This window comes from Pleurodeles waltl, chromosome 3_1, assembly GCF_031143425.1.
Source record: "Pleurodeles waltl isolate 20211129_DDA chromosome 3_1, aPleWal1.hap1.20221129, whole genome shotgun sequence".
NCBI lineage: Eukaryota > Metazoa > Chordata > Amphibia > Caudata > Salamandridae > Pleurodeles > Pleurodeles waltl.
In genome coordinates this window covers 1,117,200,238-1,117,224,372 of record NC_090440.1, presented here as the reverse complement: position 1 = coordinate 1,117,224,372, position 24,135 = coordinate 1,117,200,238, and the positions used below count along the sequence as shown (strand labels likewise).

The following is a 24,135-nucleotide window of genomic DNA, read 5'->3' as shown; positions in this document are numbered from 1 at the left end:
ACAGTTCACAGTTTACAATAGTTTTGGTGAGTTGGATTCTGACCAAACTAAATGACGGTAAGGGGAGAAAGATTGCATGCCTGGTGCTGTTCTAGAGATAGACAAGAGTGGGCCTTATGTAGATGGACAAGTGACTGTACTAGAGCTACCCGCTCTACTGTTAAATCCTTAGAGGTCCCAAACCTATAAATCTTGAGAAAGCAAGTAAAAGATGTAGGTATTTCTGGCAAGCAGAGCACAAAAACAATATCAGCTGAAGTTTCTGTAAAAATAGGGCCTTTTGGAGGAAGACCATCAGTTTGTAATATGTGGTTTAGGTAGAGTCAATTTATTGGGCAGGAATTTACTCTGCAAACTCAACTGTTTGATTTATTGCACAACAGAGGGTGTTGAGCTTCAGAAACACAATGAAGACAAAGACTGTAAACTGAGAACCCAAGAGTAAACAATAAGAGTAGTCTGGGAAAAAGGATGACTGTAATTTTATTGGGAATGCCATTGGTTTTTATCAAAGAAGTTAAACCTGTGAGGTATAGTATCTTTAAATGCCATAATACAATCTCTCACCACAGGCAGTGACTGGAATTACCCGTGATTAAATCCATGTTAGAGTAAGGCATCTTAAAGAAGATATTAGAAATTCAAAGCAACTAACAGATGATGGGTTTGCAAGTAAATGAATAAAAAGTGGCGAATCTTTCAAGATTTAATAAAAGTTAATTGGATAGCTGTTCCATGTTGTTCCATGGTACTGAATCCTGCTGTGATACTTTTCCAAACTAAAGGTAAAGCTAAATGATTCAGAGTCACTGAGTAGTGTTAAGCGTCCTTTCCCATTCCTCTAGTCAATAACAGCCAGCTCCTTTCCGCTTTATGATTCCAAAATAACATTTTGTCATAATATCGAGTTTTACAGGAGAGCCCCTCAATCTTTATCAGATCCTGGAGAAAAATCTCAGGACCCTGCAGTTGACATGGAACTCAGTTCTGGTGCAGTATATTGATGACCCGCTTGTAACATACACAAGGTAAGATGTCTACATCAAGACACTATTACCTTGTTGGGCCATTTGACTTAGAATATACCCAAAGTGTCTCCTACAAAATTATAGTACTCTCGTAGAGAGGTTCTGTATCTGTATCTGGGACACCACATTGAGAGAGAAGGACGAAATAGTCCCAAGAGAGAATCTCTACAAGAAAAAGACCGCCTGCTGTATCTCAGAGAGTAGTCAGGATGCTTGTGGGAATGGTGGTCTACTGATGTCACTGGAATTCCAACTTTTCTCTAGTGCCAAAGCCTCTACAGTGCCTTACACCCAAACATGTGTCTGATCTGCTACTCTAGAACAAGGGATTCATGCGCAGCTTTCTCAAGCTAAGAGAAAGTCTCTGTTGCACTCCAGCTCTGGGAATGCCAGATTATAATGAAGGTTTTGACCTCTATTGTTATGAGTGTGAAGGGTGCGCGCTGTCTGTGTTGATATAGACAATGGTGAAGCTAAAAGGACCCCTGAATATTTCTCTGCCACACTCGAGCTGGCAGCCGAAAGTTGCCTGGATGCAGTAAGGCAGTGGCTGTAGTTGGTGCCAGCATTGTGAGAGAATAATGATGATATACTCGCCTACCGTAATGGTCTGTCACTCAATCAAGATTTTGATAGTTCATGCTTGAATGCAACTCTTGACAAATATCAGACTCACGAGATATGAGCAGGTTATTCTAGCGGCTAAGAATGTTACCCTGAAGAAACACCATACCTTAAACTCTGGCAGTCCTTTGCCTTTACCTGTATCTGATGATGATGAAGATGGGGTTGACCATGACTGTCCTGATGTGCCAGAATTATGTACCAAACCAAGACACAATATTTGAGATGTCCTTCTGGAAAAGCCTGATTTTACCTTGTTTGTGGATGGCTCTTGCTTAAGAGATGGATGCCAAATTCTGAAAGCAGCTGACACCGTGTGCACTCTAGAATATGTGGTGAAAACTTCCAATTTGTGCAATGTAACGGCCACAGAGCGGGTTGAATTGACATATTAGAGTGTACTGTGTCTCTTGTGTCTAACAATTTGACAGTAACTATTTATACCAATAGCCAGTACAGATTTGGTGTGGTCCCTGATTTTGGACAGTTATGGTCTCAGAGAGATTTCATGACTTCTTCTGGTTCCCCCATTAGGAACTGAAGTTATTTGATGGACTTGCTTCATGCATTGGAACTTCCTACAGAAATAGTCCTAGTGCACATACAAGAGTGGATGGGATTTTCTGCGAGCCACAATGATTTATCTCTTCATGATCTATTGGTTCAACCCTCATTTCCATGTTGCTGCAGAGAATCTATGACATATGCTTTATTTGCCAGAAGTTAAATGTGGGCAAGAGAACAGTTGTGACCGTGAGTCACATAGGGAGATCAGGTGGTCCCTTTAATCACATGCAGCTTGACATTGTTTAAACTTCCATTTGTAAACAGACTTCACTATATCATGGTGGTAGTCGATCTCTTTTTTCTTCTTGGGTGAAAGTTTATCCGACAACAAGAAATGACAGTCTCATTTTGACCAAATTACTGTTGAGAGAATTGATCCCTTGGTTCAGCCTGCTGGTTTCTCTGGAGTCAGATTGTGGGACCCATTTCAGGAATGAGGTAATGAAGATGCTATGTGTAACACTACAGATGGAGCAATGATTCCACTGTAGTTACAGGTCAGAGGCATCTTGGATTGTTGAACAAATCAATAGAACACTTAAGTATTGACTTCTTAAAGTGTGAGCTTCCACTTCTATTAAGTGGCCTGATGCCCTTTTCCTGGTTTTGAAGAGTCTCTAAAGCACCTCTGATTATGGGATAGGACTCCCCCCCCCATAAGATTCTGATACAGAAAGCCATGAGAAATCCTGTTGTGCCTGAAACTGCGCATGTGAATATGACAGATGATATGATTCTTGACTACTGCAAAGGATCGGCTGATGTGGTACATTCTATCACCTGGTGGAGTTGGCAACTCCTTTTCCAAAACAACAGTGCCATCACCCAAGTCTAGGAGACTGGGTCTTGGTAAATAAACATGTCAGGAAATTGTATATTTAATCCCTCTAGCGTGTCCCTTCTCAAATCATACTTGTGACGAACACAAGGAAATTGTATTTTTAGCCCTACTAGCGTGTCCCTTCTCAAGTCATACTTGTGGTGAAGACGGCCATGACCTGGATGAAAGAAGTGGTGCCTACAACCGCAGATTTGCAAAGATAAACTCAATTCAAAATTAATGCTCAAAGAGAGAAGATTGCACACAAGTTTCTCCAAGTCAACTTAAGGCATGTCCGTGTCCTCTGTTGCACAAATCAAGAATAGGCATAGTGAACCAAGTTGCAAAAGCTGCAAGTGTGCACCCTGAGCTCAAGGAAGGGTCAAGTGCTTTGGTCACAGGACAGCAGAGAAGAGAAAGGTGGCCAAAAAAGGGTGAGAAACAGAGCAGTTGTGTCAGGAGAATGCACCCAAGCACGATTCATCAAGAGACAGAGAGAAGTGAGCAAAGCAACAGTGACAGTGAACAGCCAGTAGTCAGGAGATAACGAGTGAAGGTACACAGCACCTGAAATGATTTACTTTGCTGACATTGGGTCAGACTTGAAAACACATGAGATTAAGAGTGAACAGAAAGTTTTTTTAAATAATCCATAAATATTGCTACCACAGTGAGGGTTGATTGATTTTTGACTGACTGAATTCAAGTGATCCACATTTACATGCTGAAGATTTATGATTATGTTTTGAGATCTTGTGAAACGTCTAGGTCGAGGCTCCAAAAGAAGAGTAGGGTTTCCATTATTAAAGAAAATCTCCTTTACGAGTGGGTCAGCTTCTGTAGTTATTTGAACTCATATACGCATCTCAAACAAACTGACGTTTTTTTCATTTACACAGTAGAAAAAACAAGTAGAAGTTGCTTTTTGCTTTTAATGTTTGTGTTCCTTTGTGCTAGCTTGAGAGTACTCATGTCCAATTCACCAAACAAGTTTAGCGCGATGATAACATTAGTGACAACTGCCCTAGTTATTTTTGATGATTGCTCTGCTGGTGTGCTTGATTATTCTGTTTCTTACATCGAAACTAAACCTGATTCAGAGCAGCGTAGATTCCAATGTAAAAAAATGACTAAGGATAGCCTTCTTCATGAATATTCATGTGTCATACATTTACATAACTGTCATATGCGCACTTAGCTTACTGTGTCTGCAGCAGTGGGTGTCAGATATCACCACTTGCCCCATACCTGTTCCTGTCCGGTAGCATAATTATGAGCATTTTCTATCAACAAGGTCACTATCAACATAATTTTGCAAATTACAGTATTTTTTTATATGATGAGCTATACAAGAATCTGAATCCAAATTCCGGTGCATATCACATAAATTGGTGTCCCCGTTTTAATACGGAAAGGATTACGTCTAAGCTGACTGGAACTGAGAATAATTTTATTGCAGAACTTGAAGAAAGAAGGGAGGAGATTGAGAGAAAGGCAAGAAGAGGAGTTAAGGTTGACTGGGAGAAGGAAGAGGAAATGTTGAAAGCTGCTGAAATACATCTAAGGTTAAATTGGGTTTGGCAGCGAGAGGGAAAGTTGTGTTTTATGAAACAAAAAATAACAGGTAAAACTTTTTTACATGGTGAGCTGGAGTGAAAGTACACAGAGATTTGAAAGTATAGGTGAGCAGATATTTTCAGGGAAGGATCCTGTTGTTCTTGGAATTTATTATGCGTGCAGGAAGAATGCTTATTTTCAATTTCTTGCAAATTGGATTATTAGCTACTCTTTAGCTTTAGTGTTTCTTAAAATGCATCATATAGATGAAATAGTTATGGGAATAGTGACTCATGAAAGAAGTGAGTGTCAGGCTTCTCAAGTAGTGGGTGATATTTTTGGTGCTATGATTCCTTTGTCCCAGCAGTTTTGAATGACCTAAAGATTAGAAATCTGTCTATGCTACACCCCTCTACTAACACACCTGGAGCTATATCTCTTATTAACTCTTAGCTTGCAGCAATAACAGCAGGGGTTTTGCCGAAGGGGCTTGCTCTAGATATCTTACTCGTGAAAGAGGGTGGAGTCTGCTGCATGTCACATGCCCAGCAGTGTTTCACTTACATGCCTAACACCCGCAATGACATGAATAGGTTTGTTACTAGTATTTCTGAGAGTTCTAAAGATCTGAAGGATCTAGGAGAGACAGGTGTTGAGAATGAAAAGGATTTTAGGCAGATGGTATATGGCTTAGTGGTGTTGACAGCAGATTGTTAGGTACCATACTAACCTCTGTACTAATCATTGCGCTTTCTCTAATATGTGTATTTCATTTTATAAGGGAGATTAAACTAATAACTGCAAAAGGTGGGTCAAAATGTAATTGAGGGGAACGGCTGACACATTTGAATGGTAGAAAAAAGAAATGGGCAGAAATGAAGCTTGTACAGATACAAAGTCACATATATATTGAATTACATGATTTGGAAGAGTCCAGGCATAAGCTGCAAAAGACAACAACTGGAATGTAAAGTGAGTTTTTTAAGGGCTTTATGGGCAAAGTGTGATGACCTCACAAGTCATCAGAGAGAGGGTTTAAAGGACATTTTTCATAATTTAACAACATTGCCATGCACTATGCAAATGTATTTACTAAGTATTTTTCACATTATACTTTCCTGCAGTTAACATAGGCCCCTTATTAAAATTGTCAATGTCAGTCTTCCATGTTTTCCTTGTGGTGTATCTTCTTTTTTATTTCAGAGGAAAAACTCTACCAGCCATGTCAAATAATACATTATTTGTAGTCATTTTCTCATGGAATGTTTAACTTTACACAATTGTTGAAGCACCCGGGAGAGAATATCTTGGAACAAGTGTATCTTTTTATGTTGCTGATACTAAAGCTGAAGGAAGCTTAGAAGAGATTTCATTGTGCTTTTACTTGTGAAAATAATCAGGCTGTTGTATTGTTATATGCTTGAACCTGATTGGTTCCCTTCATGGTAGATGTGTGAGGGTGTAGCAACATGCTGAAACATGTTTTAAACATAGTTAATATAGACTTAGCACTCAGATGCCTTACCACTTGATACACAAAACCTTACGACTCAATTATACTTCCTTTACGAGGCATCTCCATGCTGACACTTTCTTCCTGACTTCTCTTCAACTCTCCTGACTTTTCCCTAGTTTAGCCGAGTGGGGTTTTCCCTTTGTGGGAAACTGAGTTTGCTTTCTATTATTTGAGACTGTTTCATGATAGTTTGTCTTTGCATTTATGATTTTGAGTGGCTCTGAAATCTATTGATTAATATATTCATGTACTGGCTATTGATTTACTAATAACTTAAAATTTAAGTGTGTGAGTAACTTTGGTAACCCCTTAATTACTCTTCATAGTTTGCAAATCGAATATTCTCTGTCCACTTAATGAGACCTAATGTGCTTTATATTATTGAAATGTATTGACTGTTGTGTAAATCTTAGTCCAAACTAAAAATCGTTCAGCTCAAGTGCGTTTGCACCAAAATGTACACTTTTCAAAGTGCTGTATAGAGCAATATGTTAGAATTTAACGGTTGAATGCCAGAACACCATGTTTTCTAGGCATATGGATAACGGTACTGTTATATTGACTGATACTATTCATGCATTTATATACATCTCACTTACAATATATTTATATTTAGATATGAATGTAAAGTATGGCACAACAAGATAAGGTAGAGTATTGTATCAAGCTTTATATGCTGAAAGTTGGTTACCAATTATTGTATGCTGCTAGAATTAACATTTATTATCTAAAGTTTAAATGAAGTGAGGCTCTGGTAATTTATTGGAAAAAGCTTTCATAAGAAAATACCTTCAACAAACTGTTCATTCGTATAGTTATTTGTTTGGAGTAAAAAATAAATCTCTGTTCACAATTTATGATGATTTCACGCTACAATTAAAATACATGTGCAATGGTGAATACTGACATATTTAAATGAACTGTCAAAACATCTTTGAAACTTGTAGCTTTAGAGCAGAGGTGGTTGCATAGTGGAACAGTATGTGTTCCAAACCTCAGGCATTGCTTGTTTTGCTGTTGTTCATGACAAATTATTAAAGCAAGGTGAGGTACTTTATAGAAAATGTTATGATTATCACGATAGGAGTGTGTATTTTAAACGTCTGTAGGACTGAGTCGGAGACAGTCGCATGAGAAGTTGCTAATTCTGAAAGCACAGTTACTAGCTTCATAGAATTGCCCTAATGTTCCTCCTCCTTGCTTTCGTGAAACCTACATTGTTCTTTTAAACGTTAAAGGTCACATGAGAATGCGCTCTAAAGAACCAAATGTTTTTTCATCTCTCCAGAAGAGCAGATCATAAATAATGTGCACTAATTCACAAAAGATATCCAAATGCAAGAAATGTGCAGTTCAAATGACCTTTGCACATACATCTGCCCTAATGCAAAATATGTCATTCACAGAGAGAAAGATAAGCGTTGACATCTACTCCTGGCACACTTGACCTTCCGCTGGCACAGTCCTGAGCTAGTGCCAGGCAGCCAGAGGAAAAGGCACACTACAAACACATGATGGAAATAACCCTTTCCTGTATTCCAAGCATCATGTAATACATTATCAAAGTAGTAAGAAATTCCACTTTTAACCCAAGCGTTACCTAATAGAAGGCTCAATGAGATGAATGTTCACCACTGAAACATGGTGATCTTCAGGTCATAAGTTCATATCTACTAGAGGTTGGTGAGTCACTCAAAGCTCGAGCCGGGTCCAACCTTGGAGGCTGGCTCTGGCTCAGCTCGAGGTTCTAACAGGACTAGGCAAGCTTTAATGTGGCTTAGGCCTGCCGCCCTCCCTTTACCCACGAAGTGGCATTGTGGCCAGAGCTGCCACTTTGGAAGTGGGGAACCAGGTCGAGTCTCAGCATCAGCTCAACATCCTTCATGGTGTAAGATAAAATGATGGGGCGCCCCTGCATAATGTAGTGAGGGGTCCCTGAGTCTACCATTTCTCAAAGATACTAATTGAGCTTGAGTAGAATGGGGCCCTATTTGAAGGATTGGGGGCCCCCTGGAGGTTTGGAGGCCACCCTATATCACAGTAGCTGCAGGAGCCTACATTATGCCTCTGAACCTCCTGTGATTCGGGACAAATCACTTAGGGCCAGATTTAGAACTCAGTGGATGGGTCACTCCATCACAATGGTAGATATGGTATGGTAGGTAGAAATCCTGTCTACCTAAATCTAAATCACATAAAATATAACGGCATATAGGTTTCAGCTGAGGGGAAATTCGTCACAGTTGTGATGAAGTAACTCATCCGCTAAGTTCTAAATCAGGCCCTTAATCGCCTAGTACCTATAAAAAATGAATGTGACCTTGTGTAATGTAACTGGTGTTCATATAAGCACTCCAGTACCTTCTGTCGAATTTGCACCATTTACAAAATGCAGAAAAATTCACAAAGAGATAGAACAAAGCCTTAATATAAAAAAAGACAAACAAGGCCGGACAGGTTGTTCCAGGCATCAGGAGTTTCCTCTGGAGGTTGGAAGGGTAGGGGGCAGCATTAATGCCATCCCGTATGGATGGCATGTGAATCCTACACCTTGCAGTCTCCTTTGTCTTACATACAATTCTTATACATTCATTTACGCACATATGATTCATTAACTTTATATGTGTAAGATGTAACGTTGTACTCTACGCAGCTCAGAGAGGTGCTGTAAAACAAATGAAATACATGTGAGAGATAGGCTATGCAGAGATGAGAGACACTGTTAGTGGAGGTTTGAAAAGACTTTATAGTTTTTTTATGTGGTTTGTTGCATGATTGAAATAGCAAACATTTGCAGGGCTCGGCTTGTGCATGGGCACTACGAGCCGAACCAGGCCATTAGCTCTGCTCTAGCTGGGCTCTCCTTGTTAATTTGTAGACTCATCTATCCCTAGTATCTAGGCAGGGCCAACAGCCTTCCATCCTTTCAAATATCAGCAAGTTCCCTTGGCGCTACTTTTTGTGTAGATACTCTAGTCAAGCAAACAATAGTCTCTGCCTTACATTTCTAATGACATACTTAGTGCTGAACTAATAGAAAAGTTGTAGTGTACATTAGGTTGACAGATGGGATCATCAGCACTCATCCTTTGAACAGGGAAATGAAAAGCACCATGTAGATATTGAGCATTACTGTACAGCAGACTTCTCTAAGGAGTAGCTTGTGAGCTACTGGTAGCTCTCCAGCTACCTGTAAATAGCTCTCTGGTGTGCAGCTCAGCCAATTAAACTTGAAGCTTTTGCTTGATTTAGTTAATACATGTATCCCAAAATTGAAAAGCCTGTATTCACAATGGGAATGTGTGCATTTTGTAATCTTTGTTTTGAAGTTGATCTTTGGAGAAAAATGTTTGAATTTGCAAAATATATTTAAAGCTGAGTGATAAAACATGTGGTATCAGGGAAACTTACTACTCATTTAATTACCTTAATGCCACAGGCAATGTAACTATTGCTCTTTAGTATTACTCATGTAGAGGCATTCCAAACTGTTTGAGCCCTTTATATATTACTGTTAGCAACCCTGTATGATGTGGTGAGATGATCACTGCTGACAACATTGCACGGAGTGGCCAACATTGTAATTGTGTCTTATTTGGTCACGATTACAATGGCATTAATATTACAAGCTTGCAATATTTTCATTGCCTATAGGTGACTCTTACTACAGGAAAAGTTGGAGACTCCTGCTATAGAGAGCAAGGAGCACAGCTGAATCCTCCCAACTACGCTATTTCAGACCTGCTAACTTCAAATTTTTTGCATCATGCAAGGAAGGGGTGGGGCTTTGTGCCGAGCACTGCCTGTGACACAGTATTACCCTCCCCCTTCAAAAAGGAAAACAAAAACAAAAAAATGCTTCTCAGTCTGCCTTCTATGTCCTGGGGAGACTTAAAAGCACGTAATGGAAATCAGTTGAACAGATCTTCCAAGCATGTGCCGGAAAGCCACTCTACACAGGGGTTTCCAGCTAAACTTGTGAGATATCATGTGACACACGGTGGAACCCTGTGCGTTGGTAGGTCAGCTAATTGGCCTATGTTTGCATGGTCAGGGATAATATTTAACATTTCGTTTAGGTATTTGTTTCTGTTGTTTTTTAAACTACTAAAATGGAACCTTCTGGCAAATTGATAATGCTTGGAGAAACTCACGGTTATATATTAAAATAGTTTTTGCATGTATGGTTTATTACAGAGTTATATATCAGTAATGAAACAATTATGATATTGGTCTTTCCAGCATGCCTCCTTAGAGCTAGTTTAGATTTTGAATGTTTGAATGTTTGTTAGAAATGATTAGAGGGCATTGGGGATAATGGCTTTGTCCTAGGGTCAATTAGAGTCTTAGGTCTGACATGAGAGGCATCCCCTATTTCATTTCTTTAAATGCTGTGTTTTCATATGTGACACTTAATTCTTGTATGAGCTGCAAATAGCATTCTGCTGGGAAGTGAGGTTTGTGCTGGTGGTAGCACTTATGTTGAGAGGGCTGACACAATAGCTCAGTAATTAGCACATGCATTTTGAAAAATGATGTCTACAACCCATGCCGCTTCTTCATAATGTATGAACAATTCATTCTGAAATTAAATTATCCTTATCCCTATTTCTTTTTCCACTGTTTGCATGTTTAAGGGCATTTTATGCTCTGCTAGATTGCCTGTATGCAGAATCACACATTACGTTCATCTGTACACTTACCCAGCCGTTCCTCCTTCGCAATTGCATTGGTGTGTCGCCCCACTGGCTTAGAGCCAGTAGCTGAAAAATAATCAATATTTTCTTATTGTTTTATTTTTCATCTGCTGGCTGAGCCACCTTGTGCTTTGAAGAGCAGGGCTGGGCTATGGGAGGGGGAGTGGAGTGCACTTAAGTGCGCATGTCAGTTTGGTTGGACGTCTTAGGCTGGCCAAACAGACATGCGCAATAAGGTTTCTCCAACCCAGCAGTATTTGACAGCCGGGTTGGAGAAACAGCAGAGGCTCCATGTACCTGAGCAAGCGGTAAACCAGCACGCTCAGGCCAATCTCTGTGCTGCTCTCCAGCTCGGTAATAGCATGAAAGCAGCACAGAGATTGCACAGGGAGTCTCCAGTGCTGTCACATGGACAGCTGGGACCAGGGAGCAGAGTAGCGCAATGCAGCCAACAGCACCAGGTAAGTGTTTTATATTTTTTATTATTAAAGCCCCCCTGGACTACCCCCTGTGTGCTCCACCCGCCCCACTACTTTTAAATCGTATCGGCTGCCACTGCACTTACCTTCAATAGCATGGTCATCTCATTCATTGTTTCCTGGCACCTGTGAAGTTTCACTTCTATTGCACGCATTTCTTTTATAATATTCTAGAAGTAAACAAAAGAGTGACTGAGTAAGTATTCAATGTTGTTAATGGGCAGAATCAGACGAGGCGGACCCTTCAAGTTTAGTAGGACATCACTGTTAATAAAAAAAAAAGCCACCCAATAGAGTGTTTTCTAACTATCAGCATGTATCAGAAATGGAACTATCCTTTTCTAATAATTTCCCCACAAACATTCAAACTGAAGTGCTAGTGAGTCTCTGAAGAACATGTGTAAAATAATATACTGTAATGCACTACACCAAGACTCTTAGAAAATAGTTGACGTTATCATGAGAAGCCCATAAGAAGCAATTCTATATAAATCTTTTATTAATGCAAGAAGGGTATATAAAGTGTTCTCCAAGAGCTATTTTTTTCTTAAAAGTACTCAGGTGCACAATTATGATGCAACAGTTGTCTAAAGAAAAAGTGTGTTGAAAAGGAAATTCTTAAGTTTTTTCTGCTTTTCAGGTTCAGAACATTGTGCCACATTTTAGATAGTTATCATTACCTCTCTGTTTTAGCGTTTTATTTCTACATTTATATTACTCTAATTTCTTTTCTTTTCACATTTGATGTTTGCACTTTGTTCACAGATCGGATGAGTGATCTTGTTCAAATAAAGTGAAACAGAAAAAGTTATGAAGATGGTTTTTGCATATTAAATTACATTATAACTCTAAAACAGGGGCCCATCTAATGTCAAATGGGATGAGGAGGAGTAAACTGTTAACAATCAATAAAGGTAACGCATAAATGACTCTATCCACTCTGATCTTTCTTAATCTGCTGCACATTATGAAATTCAAATCACATTTTAACTTGTCGTAATCTCCTTGTCTTTAGCGACAACAAAGTAGCAATACCAAATACATGATACAAGAACATTCCATGCATACAGTATATTAAGAACAGCAAGAAACAAAATTAAAAAGAAAGAAAGGGAGTCCGTAAAAATAAAAAAGCGATTAAAGGACAAACATCAATGATGGACAGAATGATGAAAAGATGCAAAAGGAACATGAAAGAAGAAAATATGTGACAAAATGTAAAAAGAAGGATGAAAGGAAATTTTGAAAGAAAGAGAAGGAAAAAGATAAAAAAAGAAAGGGTCACCAAGACAGAAATAGGCTGAAAGAATCAAGAAACAAGGGAAAGAAAAATGTAAAGATACAAACATGCTCTGTGAGAAAGAGAAATAAAAAGAAGACAAGAAAGGTGAAAAGAATGATGAACTACGATTTAAATAAAGATGTGGAGAACTATTGATTGAAATAATATGGAAAGAAGATCTGAAAAGAAAGACAGAAAAAATGAACAAAGAACAGAAGAAGAAAAGGAGAAAAAACAGAAAAAATAGGTAATGTATGAAAGTAAGCTGGAAGAGAAAACTGAAATTGGAAATTAGGAGGGAAGATGAAAAATAATTGAAAAGGAGCAAGAAGAAAAGATGGAAAGACAGAATGAAAAATGAAAGATATGAAATTGAAGGCTAGCAAATAAATATGGAAAACTCACAATGCAGGAAAACAAAAAAGGTAGAAAAGAAACATGAAAATAAAGATACATGGAAACATACATAAACGAAGACAATATGAAAGATTAGAAGAAAGCAGATGGAAATAACAAAAAAACAGAGGGCAGCTGAAAGAAAAGAAAATGACAAAGAAAGAAGAAACAGAGAAAAGAAATAAAAGAGAAAAGGCTAGGGGGGTGGAAAGGATGGAAAGAAATATAGAACTAGAGAACCAATGAAGGAAGGAAAGAGATTAAAAGAAAAATGTATACATGTATAACGTAGTAAGAAATAACGTTGCAAAAATAGAAAGTAAATGAATACAGGAGAAATGAAAGAAAAAGAGAAAATATGAATGTAAAAAATAGATACAAAAATTAAGGCAGTAAGAAAAAACAAGCATGGAAAGAAAAGCGAAAAGAAAGATGGAAGGATAGAGAGAAACAACAAAATAAAATAAGGAAAGCAAGAAGGATGAAGGAGAAGGTACAAAAAGAAGGAAAAAAGCAAAGGCGGACGTTAGTGTGGCTAAAAAAGGAAAAATGATAAAGAAACGACAAAGAAAAGAAAATAAAGTGAAAGAAAGACTCATGAGTATAAAGGAAAGAAAACAGCTAAAGAGACTTGAAAAAAGGATACAAAATGAAGGAAGTAAGAGATCACAATGACCCTCTTACTCTGGTCCCCCTCTAGATTACACAAGATGAATCTAAGAGATAAAGATACTTGCTTGAACTGTGATTTGGCACAGTGTTCATATGAACACAGATTATTTGAATGTCATCTTCCACCAACTAGCCTCTATATTTGGTATTCCCATCCCCCTAAATTTCCCACTGATAACAGTAGGTTTGTGGGCCACAACAAACATTCTGAACCTTACATACAAAGACAGTGCATTGTTGGAGCTCCTCTTAACAATTGATAGTAAAATTATTCATTCAGAATGAAAGACCTTTAACCATATCTCATATCACACATGGTGGGCATGGGTCTCATATGTCAGAGGAGCACACACTTTCAATGATACGAACAATGTTGGAAAGAAATACCGGTGGTGAAAAAGGAAAAATGGAAAGAACAGTAGACATACAATTAAAAAAGAAAAGAAATAAAGAGAAAAACAGTAAATGAAAGGCAAAGGAAGGAGAATGATAGAAAAATGCAATGAAAGCTGAAAAGAAAGTCAAAGAAGTAATGAAAAAGCAAATTAAGAAAAGATTGAAAGATGAAAAAGTTGTGAGGAAATTAAGTTGAAAGATGGTGAGAAAGTTGAAAGAAATTAAAACCAAGCAGTATGCAAAAGGGGTAAAGAAATGGAAAGAAATAAAAGTTGGAAAGAGGGATGATGTTAGAAGGAAATCTACAAGGAAAAGAAAAAATGACAGAAAAAAGAAAGAATTTGTGGACAGAAAGGTGGAAGGGATAGGAAGAGATATAGGGGGTCATTACAACCCTGGCGGTACAAGACCGCCAGGGCTGTTATGACGGAAGCACCGCCAACAGGCTGGCGGTGCTTTACAGGTTATTACGACCGCAGCGGTAGCGCCGCTGTCGCACCGCCGGGGCCGGCGGTTTTCCACCACAATGTCCCCGGCGGTAGTAATCCGCCAGGGCAGCGGATTACGAGTCCCCCTACCGCCAGCCTTTTTCTGGTGGTTTGAACCCCCAGGAAAAGGCTGGCGGTACGGGGAGTCAGGGGGCCCCTGGGGGCCCCTACAATGCCCATGCCACTGGCATGGGCAGTGCAGGGTCCCCCTGACGGGGCCCCGTGCAGCTTTTCACTGTCTGCTATGCAGACAGTGAAAAGCGCAACGGGTGCAACTGAACCCGTCGCACGGGCGCAACACCGCCAGCTGCATTTGGAGCCGGCTCCTGTTTTGCGGGCCAGCGGCGATTTTCAAATGGCTGCGGCGGGGTGCAGCCGCATTGGCGGTCGCCCGGCCGTCCGATCTTGAAGTCATAAAGACTAAATGAAGTATAGAAACAGAGAAAAGTAAATAAAGAAAAAGGAATGGAAGAAAGCTGAGAATAAAGGGAGAAAAACAGAAACATGGAAAGAAGGGAAAGAAAAAGGCAGATAGAAAGACTAAAGGAAAGAAGAACCAAAAATAAGAGGGTCAAGATAGATGACACTCTAGGCGGGAAGGAAAATGGAAGAAATGTTAAGACTTTGAAGGAAAAAGTAAAATACAAATAATAAAGAATGGTAGACATAAAATAAATGAATAAAAGAAACAGAGAAGAAAAAAGCTAAGGAAATACAGAATGAAAGTAAGAAAATGAAAAAGGGATTAAAAGGTTAAGTAAAGTTGAAAATAAATGAAGAATAGAATGAAGTAAAGAAGAACTAAAGAGAAGGGAGAGAATTAAGCAGTAAAATATTAAATTAAAATATGCAGAATAAATATGGAATGCAGAAAAACAGATTGAGGGAAAACAGAAGACATGGGAAAAGATGGAAAGAAAAATTAAGAAGAAAGCTGTAAAAATATAAGGAAAAATTGAAACAGATTAAATATTAAAGAAGTATGGTATGAATTGTTGAAAGAAGCAAAATAAAAAAAGAGAGCTGAACAGAAAAATGAAAGGACAGAAGAAAATATAGGTAAGAAGTAAGGAAAAGAATAATAGAAATATAGAAAGAAAAGAAAGATAGAAGGATGAAAAAAAGAAAAGGATAGAAAAAGAAATATGCAAAGACTGAGAGGAAACAGAAAAATACAAGGAAAAAACAAAAAAACAAAAGGAATATATGGCAAAAGATAAGTTAAAAAAAGATGGAGTCAAAAAAGGAAAAAATTAGAGAAAAGGAAGGAAAATGGAAAGGAGGAGGAATTGAGAAAAGATACAAACAGTAAAACACAACACTAAAAAATAAAGAAGCAAATAAGATTGAATCAAACAAAGAATAGAAGAGATTGACTGACAGGTGGACAAAATTGTAGAAAAGTAGAAGAAAAGAAAAAGGAAAAAGACGGAAACAGGAGTAAGGAAAAAATGATTACAAGGGATTTGCTGGCAGTCATGCACAAAAAGCACATACAATAAATTACCAATGAAATGCCCTCTTACACACTGATGGCTGTACCTTTGCTATGTTTTTACACAAGCATGTAACTGCTTGGGAAACCGTAAATAGCATTTTTCCTTTGACATAAGCATGGTTTTGATCTGGTAATAATATCTGATAACATCATAGTGCTCACCTCGTTAGCATCAAGAATGGTGAAACTTAAACATGTAAGTGCATTTTACTCCTTTGTGGACTACAGCATGCCTTTTGACAAAAGCAACTAAAAGCAGCCCATGGAAAAAGATCCTAGTATATGGAATTGCTCCAAGTCTGCAATCTTGATATTTGTTACTCAAACGATTCATGAGCATACCTGGGTGATGTACACATTAGAAAAAGTGAAACAGTCACAAAGAAATGTTCCATTGGCAATAGTTTATGACAACGCTGCTTGTAAACACCTTGGACCTGATTTAGATCTTGGCGGAAGGGAATACTCTGTCACAAACATAACGGATATCCCATCCCAAGTATTATGATCCATCACATCTAATGGAGATCGTAATAAGGCAGACGGGACATCCATCACATTTGTAACGGAGTGTTCCACTCTGCTAAGATCTAAATCAAACCCCTTGTCTATTCATTGTAAATACTATAGGCTTATTTGACCTTTTGAAACAAGGTCATTTCTCTTCTCTTATGTTGGGCAAAATGTGTGCTTTTATGGAAGCATACCCCTAACGGACCTTTCACATGTTCTTTTTGATCTGGAGTTTTAAAGGTACAATGACTTTTGGGAAAGCAAATAATAGATACTTGTGGTCAGCTAATGGAACACACTCCAATATGTTTCGTATTACGTCTATTTGCTAATTAACCTAAATGCCAAATTATCGTGGGCCCCACTAATGGAAAAGGTCAAGAAAGAAGGTGGAATTATGAATTTTACAAGTGCATTTTATGGAATATATGGGGATCATCACCTCTTGCTATTTATTGAGGTTTTGTTTGGCAACAACTGATCGTATACTAAGACATGGGACAACAATATAAAGTGGGAAATGTGATAGGCAGCTGAATCCAATTCCCAGAGGAAACTTTTTAAGCTTTAAAAAGGCATCTCAAGCAGTAATTAAGTTAGAACTCGCCACAATGAAATTGAACACTTGATTTATGAAGCAGCACTAAATTATTTGAAAGACTGTGATTGATTGTAGTGTGTGAATATGTGTGTGTCAAATCATTTTTGTGGAATGAACCACAAAGGCAGGTAAACATTAAATCTGGAAGTGATGAAGATAGAAATTAGTAGGAAAAAGAGGAAGAGAAATGAAGGTGGGAAAAAACATAGAAGCAAGACAAGGGTAGAAGGAGAGGGAAACAAAAAATAAAAGTACAAATTGAAAGAAAAAACTGAAATACAAGAACTAAACAACAGAAGATATGTGAAATAGAGAGAAATATAGAAAGATGAAATAATATAGATTAAAAGATAATAATGAAGAACAACATGGTGGAAAAAAAGATGGGAACATTAAAACCAGAGAAGAATAATAGAAAGAAAGTGATAATGATGAAAATAAGTCCAAGAGGTGGGAAAAGAGAAAAATAACTAAATACAAAAAACTGAAAGAAAAAACAATAATTAGAAGACAGAAGTGCAGAAAGGTGCAAGAAACATTAAATGAAGAAGGAAATAGCAGGATAAAAAGAAATATGGTTCCAAGCAATAGGGAAAGAAAGCAAAAGGGAAATGCAGAAGGGTGTAAAGAAGAATGAAAGGAAAGAATGTAAAAACTGGAAGCATGCAGGGAAGGTACAGTGGAGAGAAGAAAACTAGAAAGAAAAATTAACATGAAAGTAAGGATAGAAGACGGATGAAAGTAAAGAAAGGCTGAAGGAGAGAATGATGAACAAAGGAAAAGGAAATAGAAAGAAACAAACAAGTTAGGTTCAGAACATGAAATGGAAGAAAAGATCAAAAGAAAGAAGAAAGGAAATGAATAACTGAAAAAGGAGTACCAGGGAAGGTCGGAAGAAGGGAGAAATTAATGAAGTAAAGGTGCAAAGACAGAAAGAGGTAGAGAGCAAGATTTAAAGAAGGTTAAGATAAAATGGAAGTGCAAGAAGGATAGAAGAAAAAAAGATACAGAAGGGAATGAACAATGGAAACAAAAAAGATGTCTAGTACAGCATGAAAGGAACATTTAAATAGAAGGAAAGAAAGATAGAAAGACTGAAAAAAGTTAGACAAGTTGAAATAGAAATAAACATTTCAAATGAAAGAAAGATAAAAGAAGGAAAGAAGAAATAAAAGGAAGATAGAAATAAGGAAAGAAAAAGAAGTGTGAAAAATGTGATGATGGAAAACTGGAAAGAAAAGAAAGAAGGAAAGAAGAAATAATGAAAGAAAGAAATAATGAAAGAAAGAAAGAAAGAAAGAAAGAAAGAAAGAAAGGAAGAAAGAAAGAAAGAAAGTAGAACGAAAGAACAAAAGATGGAACAAGGAAAATAACATATGGAAAGTATTAAAAAAAAATCAAAGAAACTACAGAGAGGAAGAAAGATGGAAGAAAAATGATATGAAAAAAGAACTGTAGAAAGGAAACATGTTTTAAGTTCATGCAGAAAATTCAAAGGAAGAAAAGTGAAAAGAAGCATGAAAACCTAGAAACAAAAGGAAGAACATTGGAAAACAATATTTTCAAAGAAAGAAAGAATATAGTAATGAGTGCCATGAAGGAAAGAAAGAAATGAGAGAAACACAAAATGGAAATAAACATAGGACAATGGCGCAATAGAGAAGACAAATGTATAGAAGTAATTTAGAATAAAAGAAAGAGGGTAAAAGAAAAAATATGAAAGGAAAGTAGGAATTAAAACATGAAGGAAAAACTAGGATGAAGAGAAACTTGAGAGAAGAAAGAAAATAAATAATTTAAGAAAGTGGGACAAAGAAAAGAAAACTAGAAAAGCAAAGGGGAAGAAAAAAGGAATGGAAGGTAGGAAAGAAGTAGAATTGAATGGATGATAGATGCAGAGTGGAAATGAGATGGAAATAAAAAAATGAAAGATGAAAGGAAAGAGGTAAGAAAGAACAATGAAGAAATTGAAGCAGAAAAGAAAAAAAGGTCAACTGGACAGAAGGGACGATAAAGAGAGGAAGGAATAGGGAAAATCACATGCAGAGAAGGGAGAAAATTGAGTGGATAAAAAGAAAAGAATAAATAAGAAATAAGAAAAGGTGAAAAAGAGGAAGAAAGATTAAAAGAAGTAATTAAACACACAAACATATAAAACAAGGAAAGAACACAGAAGGAAATAAGGAAAAATATGAAAGCATTAAAGATAAAAAGTAGGATAACAAAAAGAAAAAGCAGGTTAACAAAGGAAAGATGGACAAAATGAAAGTATAAAAAGGAGAAGAACGAACATAACATAGTTAAGGAAAACAAGAAACCTGGCTAAATGGCAAAAGAAAAATAATAAGAAAACTATGAAATCCAATTGAAAGAAAATCAGAAGAAGAATGGCAGGACAGAAATATGCTGAGAAGTAAAAACACTGTTTGTTCAAGATACATTTCAATAGCAGTCAGTCGTGCACCAGTGCATTCTGATTGTGTAACGTTAATTCAGTATTGCTGACAGATTGTGTCTATTTTGCAACAAACATTGTCAGCCAATAATAATGCCTATTCATGAAGTCTAATAGAAGCCAGTAGAGCACTGACCTGGGATGTACAGACACTTATCTATACACTCCCTATGGCTCACCCAATGCCATCACCTGTTGCTGGCCGGATAAAGCTCCACCCATGTTTGGGTGCTTGCTTGAAGAATTTTACAATATTGCATCACTGGAGAAAGGTATCATAGGCGCTACATGACTAAACCTTTTTGAGACCTAAGAATATTACAATTAAATACATTAATTTAAATGCTACATATCTCACATTACATGGATCAATTTCCAGCTGTCCTGTTATGCTTTTTCACATTTTCTGCTATTCAAGTAATTCTTAACCTGTGGCCCGGAAACCCCTGGGGGGTCCGCAAAGCATACTTAGGGGGACCGCATTTAAAAAATGAAACGACATTAACAAGCTAAAAAAGTGTATATAAGTGAAGATGCAAAATATAAGATTGAAAATTTTGAAACACTTGGTAAATGTAAAGGTATTTGAACTTGGAGGCTAAAAAATAAGGGACACATTTATCAAACATTCAAGTGACGCAGCAAGACAACTTGCTGTTCTGTGTGAAATGGAGAGGGCAGGAATGAGCCATATTTATCAATATATAGAGCATTTCTGCTCTCTGCCTGTGCTGGCGCACAATCTGTTGCCTAGCCCCAACACAGGCACCCTTGTGCCGTTATGGAATGGTTCCTGCATTGTAAACAGGATTGTTTTTGTGCAGGAAGGAGAGCCTTCCTTCACAAAAACAATCCTCAGAGGAATAAAGAAATAAAGATAGTTCTCCTTTTGCGCCTCTGGTAGGAAAGCATATATTTCTGATGCATTCCCAGGGCTCCAAGTGTGGGTAAATCACTGTATGCATCAGAATATATCTGTGGATGTGAGAACACACACACTCCACGCATGGAACACCTCCCTGGGACAGAGTTACACAAGGCAGCAACTTACACTGCCTTTTGTTACTCAAGATTTATCAAGCACTGCAGGGCCACGTAAGGCCTTGTGTGGCTTGGTAATCTGACTTTAGTGTTGCGTTGCCCTTGAGTTACCCTGCATGATGCAAGGGCAATGTAACACTTTGATAAATCTGGCTCTAAGTTAGTATCCTCAGTTTCATTTGTGGGAGCAGTACAAATACCTCAAACAGAGTATAGCATGGATGAGGAGTGGAATCATATGAATTTAGAAAAGCTCCTACCTTCCCAATAAAATAAAAATGTTGATTTTTTTATATTTGTTCATGAATTAATGTAAATATTTTATCATTTGTGTATTGTTTTGGTGAATGCTTGTTGCTGTTCTTTGTGTGTGTTGTTTTGCGAATCAAATCATCGAAAGTCCTCAAATCAAGGTCCCAAGTTTGCAGTAATGAGTCAGTGGAGGTCCGTAAACCAATAATGATTCATTGGGGCTTTTAGGGTTCCAGTAATGATTAAGGATTAAGGAAGGTCCACAGAAGTCAAAACGTTAAGAACAACTGATTTACTCTATACTTCTGTATTTTAGTTGGTCAATGGCAGTCCTAGGGGGGTCCATATTCAAATCTAGGACCTATTTTTTTTCATAACTTGTGCCAGGATTTGGTGAACACAGAACTAATAACTACTATTGCTGACAGAGGTATTGGTCCTCAGACAGGACACTGATAATGCATTTTTGCGAGCTGATGATTTAAGTGTCTTCAGCCTTATGTGAGTGCAAAAGCCTTTTTAGCAATATGCAAATTCTTATTGGAAAGTATTTCAGACAGAGGTTTTAAACTGTGGGGCTCATCCCCCCTGGGTGTCTTTGGCTGTATTCCCACAGGGATGCATTTGCCTCTGTAAATACTTGTAAAGGAAGATGGCCTGTAAGCGTAATTTTGTTCATATGGTACTTTTGCAGATGTCTGTGTCTGAGGCCAGAGTCACAAAATTGAATCGTGGTTGGTGCAGTGTGGAGTAGGGGCTTGTGTGTTTATACTGCTACGAGGTCCCAGCTTGTAACAGCAACTTCTGTGACTATGTAAGTCACTATTTCAAAACTGTATTTACAAAGTAGAAGATGGGCTGAACCAAAATGATTTAGGGTTTTAAACAAAAGCAAGTCCTTTCAAAGTGTATATTTTAGTAAAAGGTAAACGTACATTACCTAGTACAATTATGTGTATGTGTCCTTTAAAAGGACACTTTTGAGAATTCAACATCCTTATGTCATCTTTCTAAAAGAATAAGGCCCATATTTATACTTTTTGACGCATAACTGCGCCAACGCAGTTGTGCGTCAAAAATCTTACTGCCGGCTAACGCCATTCCAACGTGCCATGCGGGCGCCTTATTAATGGAATGATGTTAGCCGGGTGCTGCGGACTGGTGTGCGTAAAAAAAAATGACTCACACCAGGCAGCGCCGGCGTATGGGAAAATGGGGGTTGTGCATAAAAAAATGGTGCAAGTCAGGTCTGAGGCAAAATTCAGGCCTCAAACCGGATTTGCGCAATTTTTTTTGACGCCCAACCTCCATTGACATGACTCCTGTCTTATGTCCCCTGGGCATGGTCATTGGGCATAGTGGCATGTAGGGGGGCCCAAATCAGGCCCCCCTATGCCACAAAAAAAATTGGAAAAAAATACTTACCCAAACTTACCTTTACTTCCCTGGGATGGGTCCCTCCATCCTTGGGTGTCCTCCTGGGGTGGGCAAGGGTGGCAGGGGGTGTCCCTGGGGGCAGGGGAGGGCACCTCTGGGCTCCTTCCGAGCCCACAGGTCCCTTAACGCCTGCCCTGACCCAGGCGTTAAAAAACGGCACACATCAGGCTGTGCGCTGTTTTTTAAGGCCCACCCCCTCCTGTGCATCAAAATGACGCCAGAGTATAAATAAGGCGCACAGGCCATAAAGTCATTTTTTGGAAGGGAACGCCTACCTTGCATATAATTAACGCAAGGCTGGTTCCCCCTTCCAAAAAAATGACGCACATGGTGGAATTTTGATGCCCGCGGGGTCGGACGTCAAAGTATAAATATGGGGCAGGGTTTGCGCCGATTTTGCGTCAAAAATTTTGACGCACATTCGGCGCAAACAGAGTATAAATATGCCCCTCAATCTTTGTCATCATGAAACTTCAAGTGTTTCCATCAGTTAAAGCCTGTACTAGCTCTCAAGCCGCATTTACATTAGGCAACCAATTGCACACATTTATATTTCTTTCAGGTAGCAGGGACTTGATGAGAAGGCCAATTTTATCTTTAGCTCTCTGTCCCTCCCTCTGCTTCCTAGCATAAGACCCCCTCCTCCACTCGTCCCTCTGCATTTTCACCAAGATGTCCACATTAACTGTTTAGGGCTGGTTGCTTTTTTTTTTTATGTGTGGGAACTGGTGTGGTAAAATTAAAAAAGCGTGGGCACATCGCCACCATAGATTCCACCCACTTTGACATGCAGGTATGCTTTCAGGTGAGTTTAGGGAGGCAGGAATGCCAGCAGATTTGCATTCAGAAGCAGAGTCCTGATCATCAGGCCCCCTATGGTTTCAGAGTAATGGCGCAGGAGAAAAAGGAAAGAAGCAAGATCCATTAATAGCCTCAAAGACAGGAGGGGATGCTATCTAAGGGTACAGTTTTTTGTCTACAAACAGACAGAGATAGCTTTCTCAGTGAGATGTCCTGAGGGAAGCGACACAATATGGACCCAAGCAATTGGAGAATAAGAATGAAGCCTAGGAGTGAATGCCCTGTAGAGTAGGCAGAGGAGGAAGTCTGCTTCATAGGGCTGTAGGTGTAATTGTTGTGCAGGTGAAGTGGCTCCAAGACCCATGGGTGTGAGGAGCATATGAAACCCCAATAATGGCTGTTTCACTATCCTTCATTACTTGCATTAGTACCCAGTTCTCCCTTACTGTTCCTGTATTACTATGGCCTTGTGCCAATGACCCAAACAAGAGGAATATTGAAGCAGTGGCAACACCTAAACTTGGGCCTCAGAGAGAAGGGGATCAGCAAGTTTGGTGCCCATGTTTTTAGCAAAGCGCAGTGGAGACCGCCTGCTTCTCAAGGCAATGGCTATTATTAGTGAAGCAGTTAATGTGGCATTCTGGCTCAGGGGTGTGAAGGGCCCCACTGCATCACAATCTTGACTGTCTTACTTTACAAATGAGGAACAGGGAATTGCTAGCATTAGTGCTGAAGAAATCCTTGCGGCAAAGTGGAATGGTAACACATGGAAGCTCATTTTTTAATTGAGAGGAATAGAGAGTCTGTTTCAAGATTCAAGTGATAGCATGGTGGAGAAGTGCAGCTCAGGGTTGCAGCTATCATTAGTGTTGCAGGAACAATTGCATTGAGGTCCAAGAGTGTGAGGGGCTTACAGCACCCCAATTATGGGGGTGGGTTGGTCAATTTGTTTTTGCTCTTTTATAATTCTTACGTTTATTGCCAATTTTGAGCTATGAAAAAGTACTCCTAAAAT

At 38.5% G+C, this 24,135-nt stretch overlaps 1 protein-coding gene across 9 annotated transcripts in view; it reads right to left on the bottom strand.

Moving 5' to 3' along the window:
* LOC138285004 (uncharacterized) overlaps nucleotides 1–24,135 on the bottom strand; it is a 267,259-nt gene that overhangs the window by 70,243 nt on the left and 172,881 nt on the right. For all 9 annotated transcript variants that reach the window (XM_069224411.1, XM_069224407.1, XM_069224413.1 and 6 more), the window contains one exon: nucleotides 11,375–11,458. In XM_069224411.1, the coding sequence (XP_069080512.1) occupies nucleotides 11,375–11,458 (84 nt within the window). The remainder of the gene's footprint in view (nucleotides 1–11,374; nucleotides 11,459–24,135) is intronic.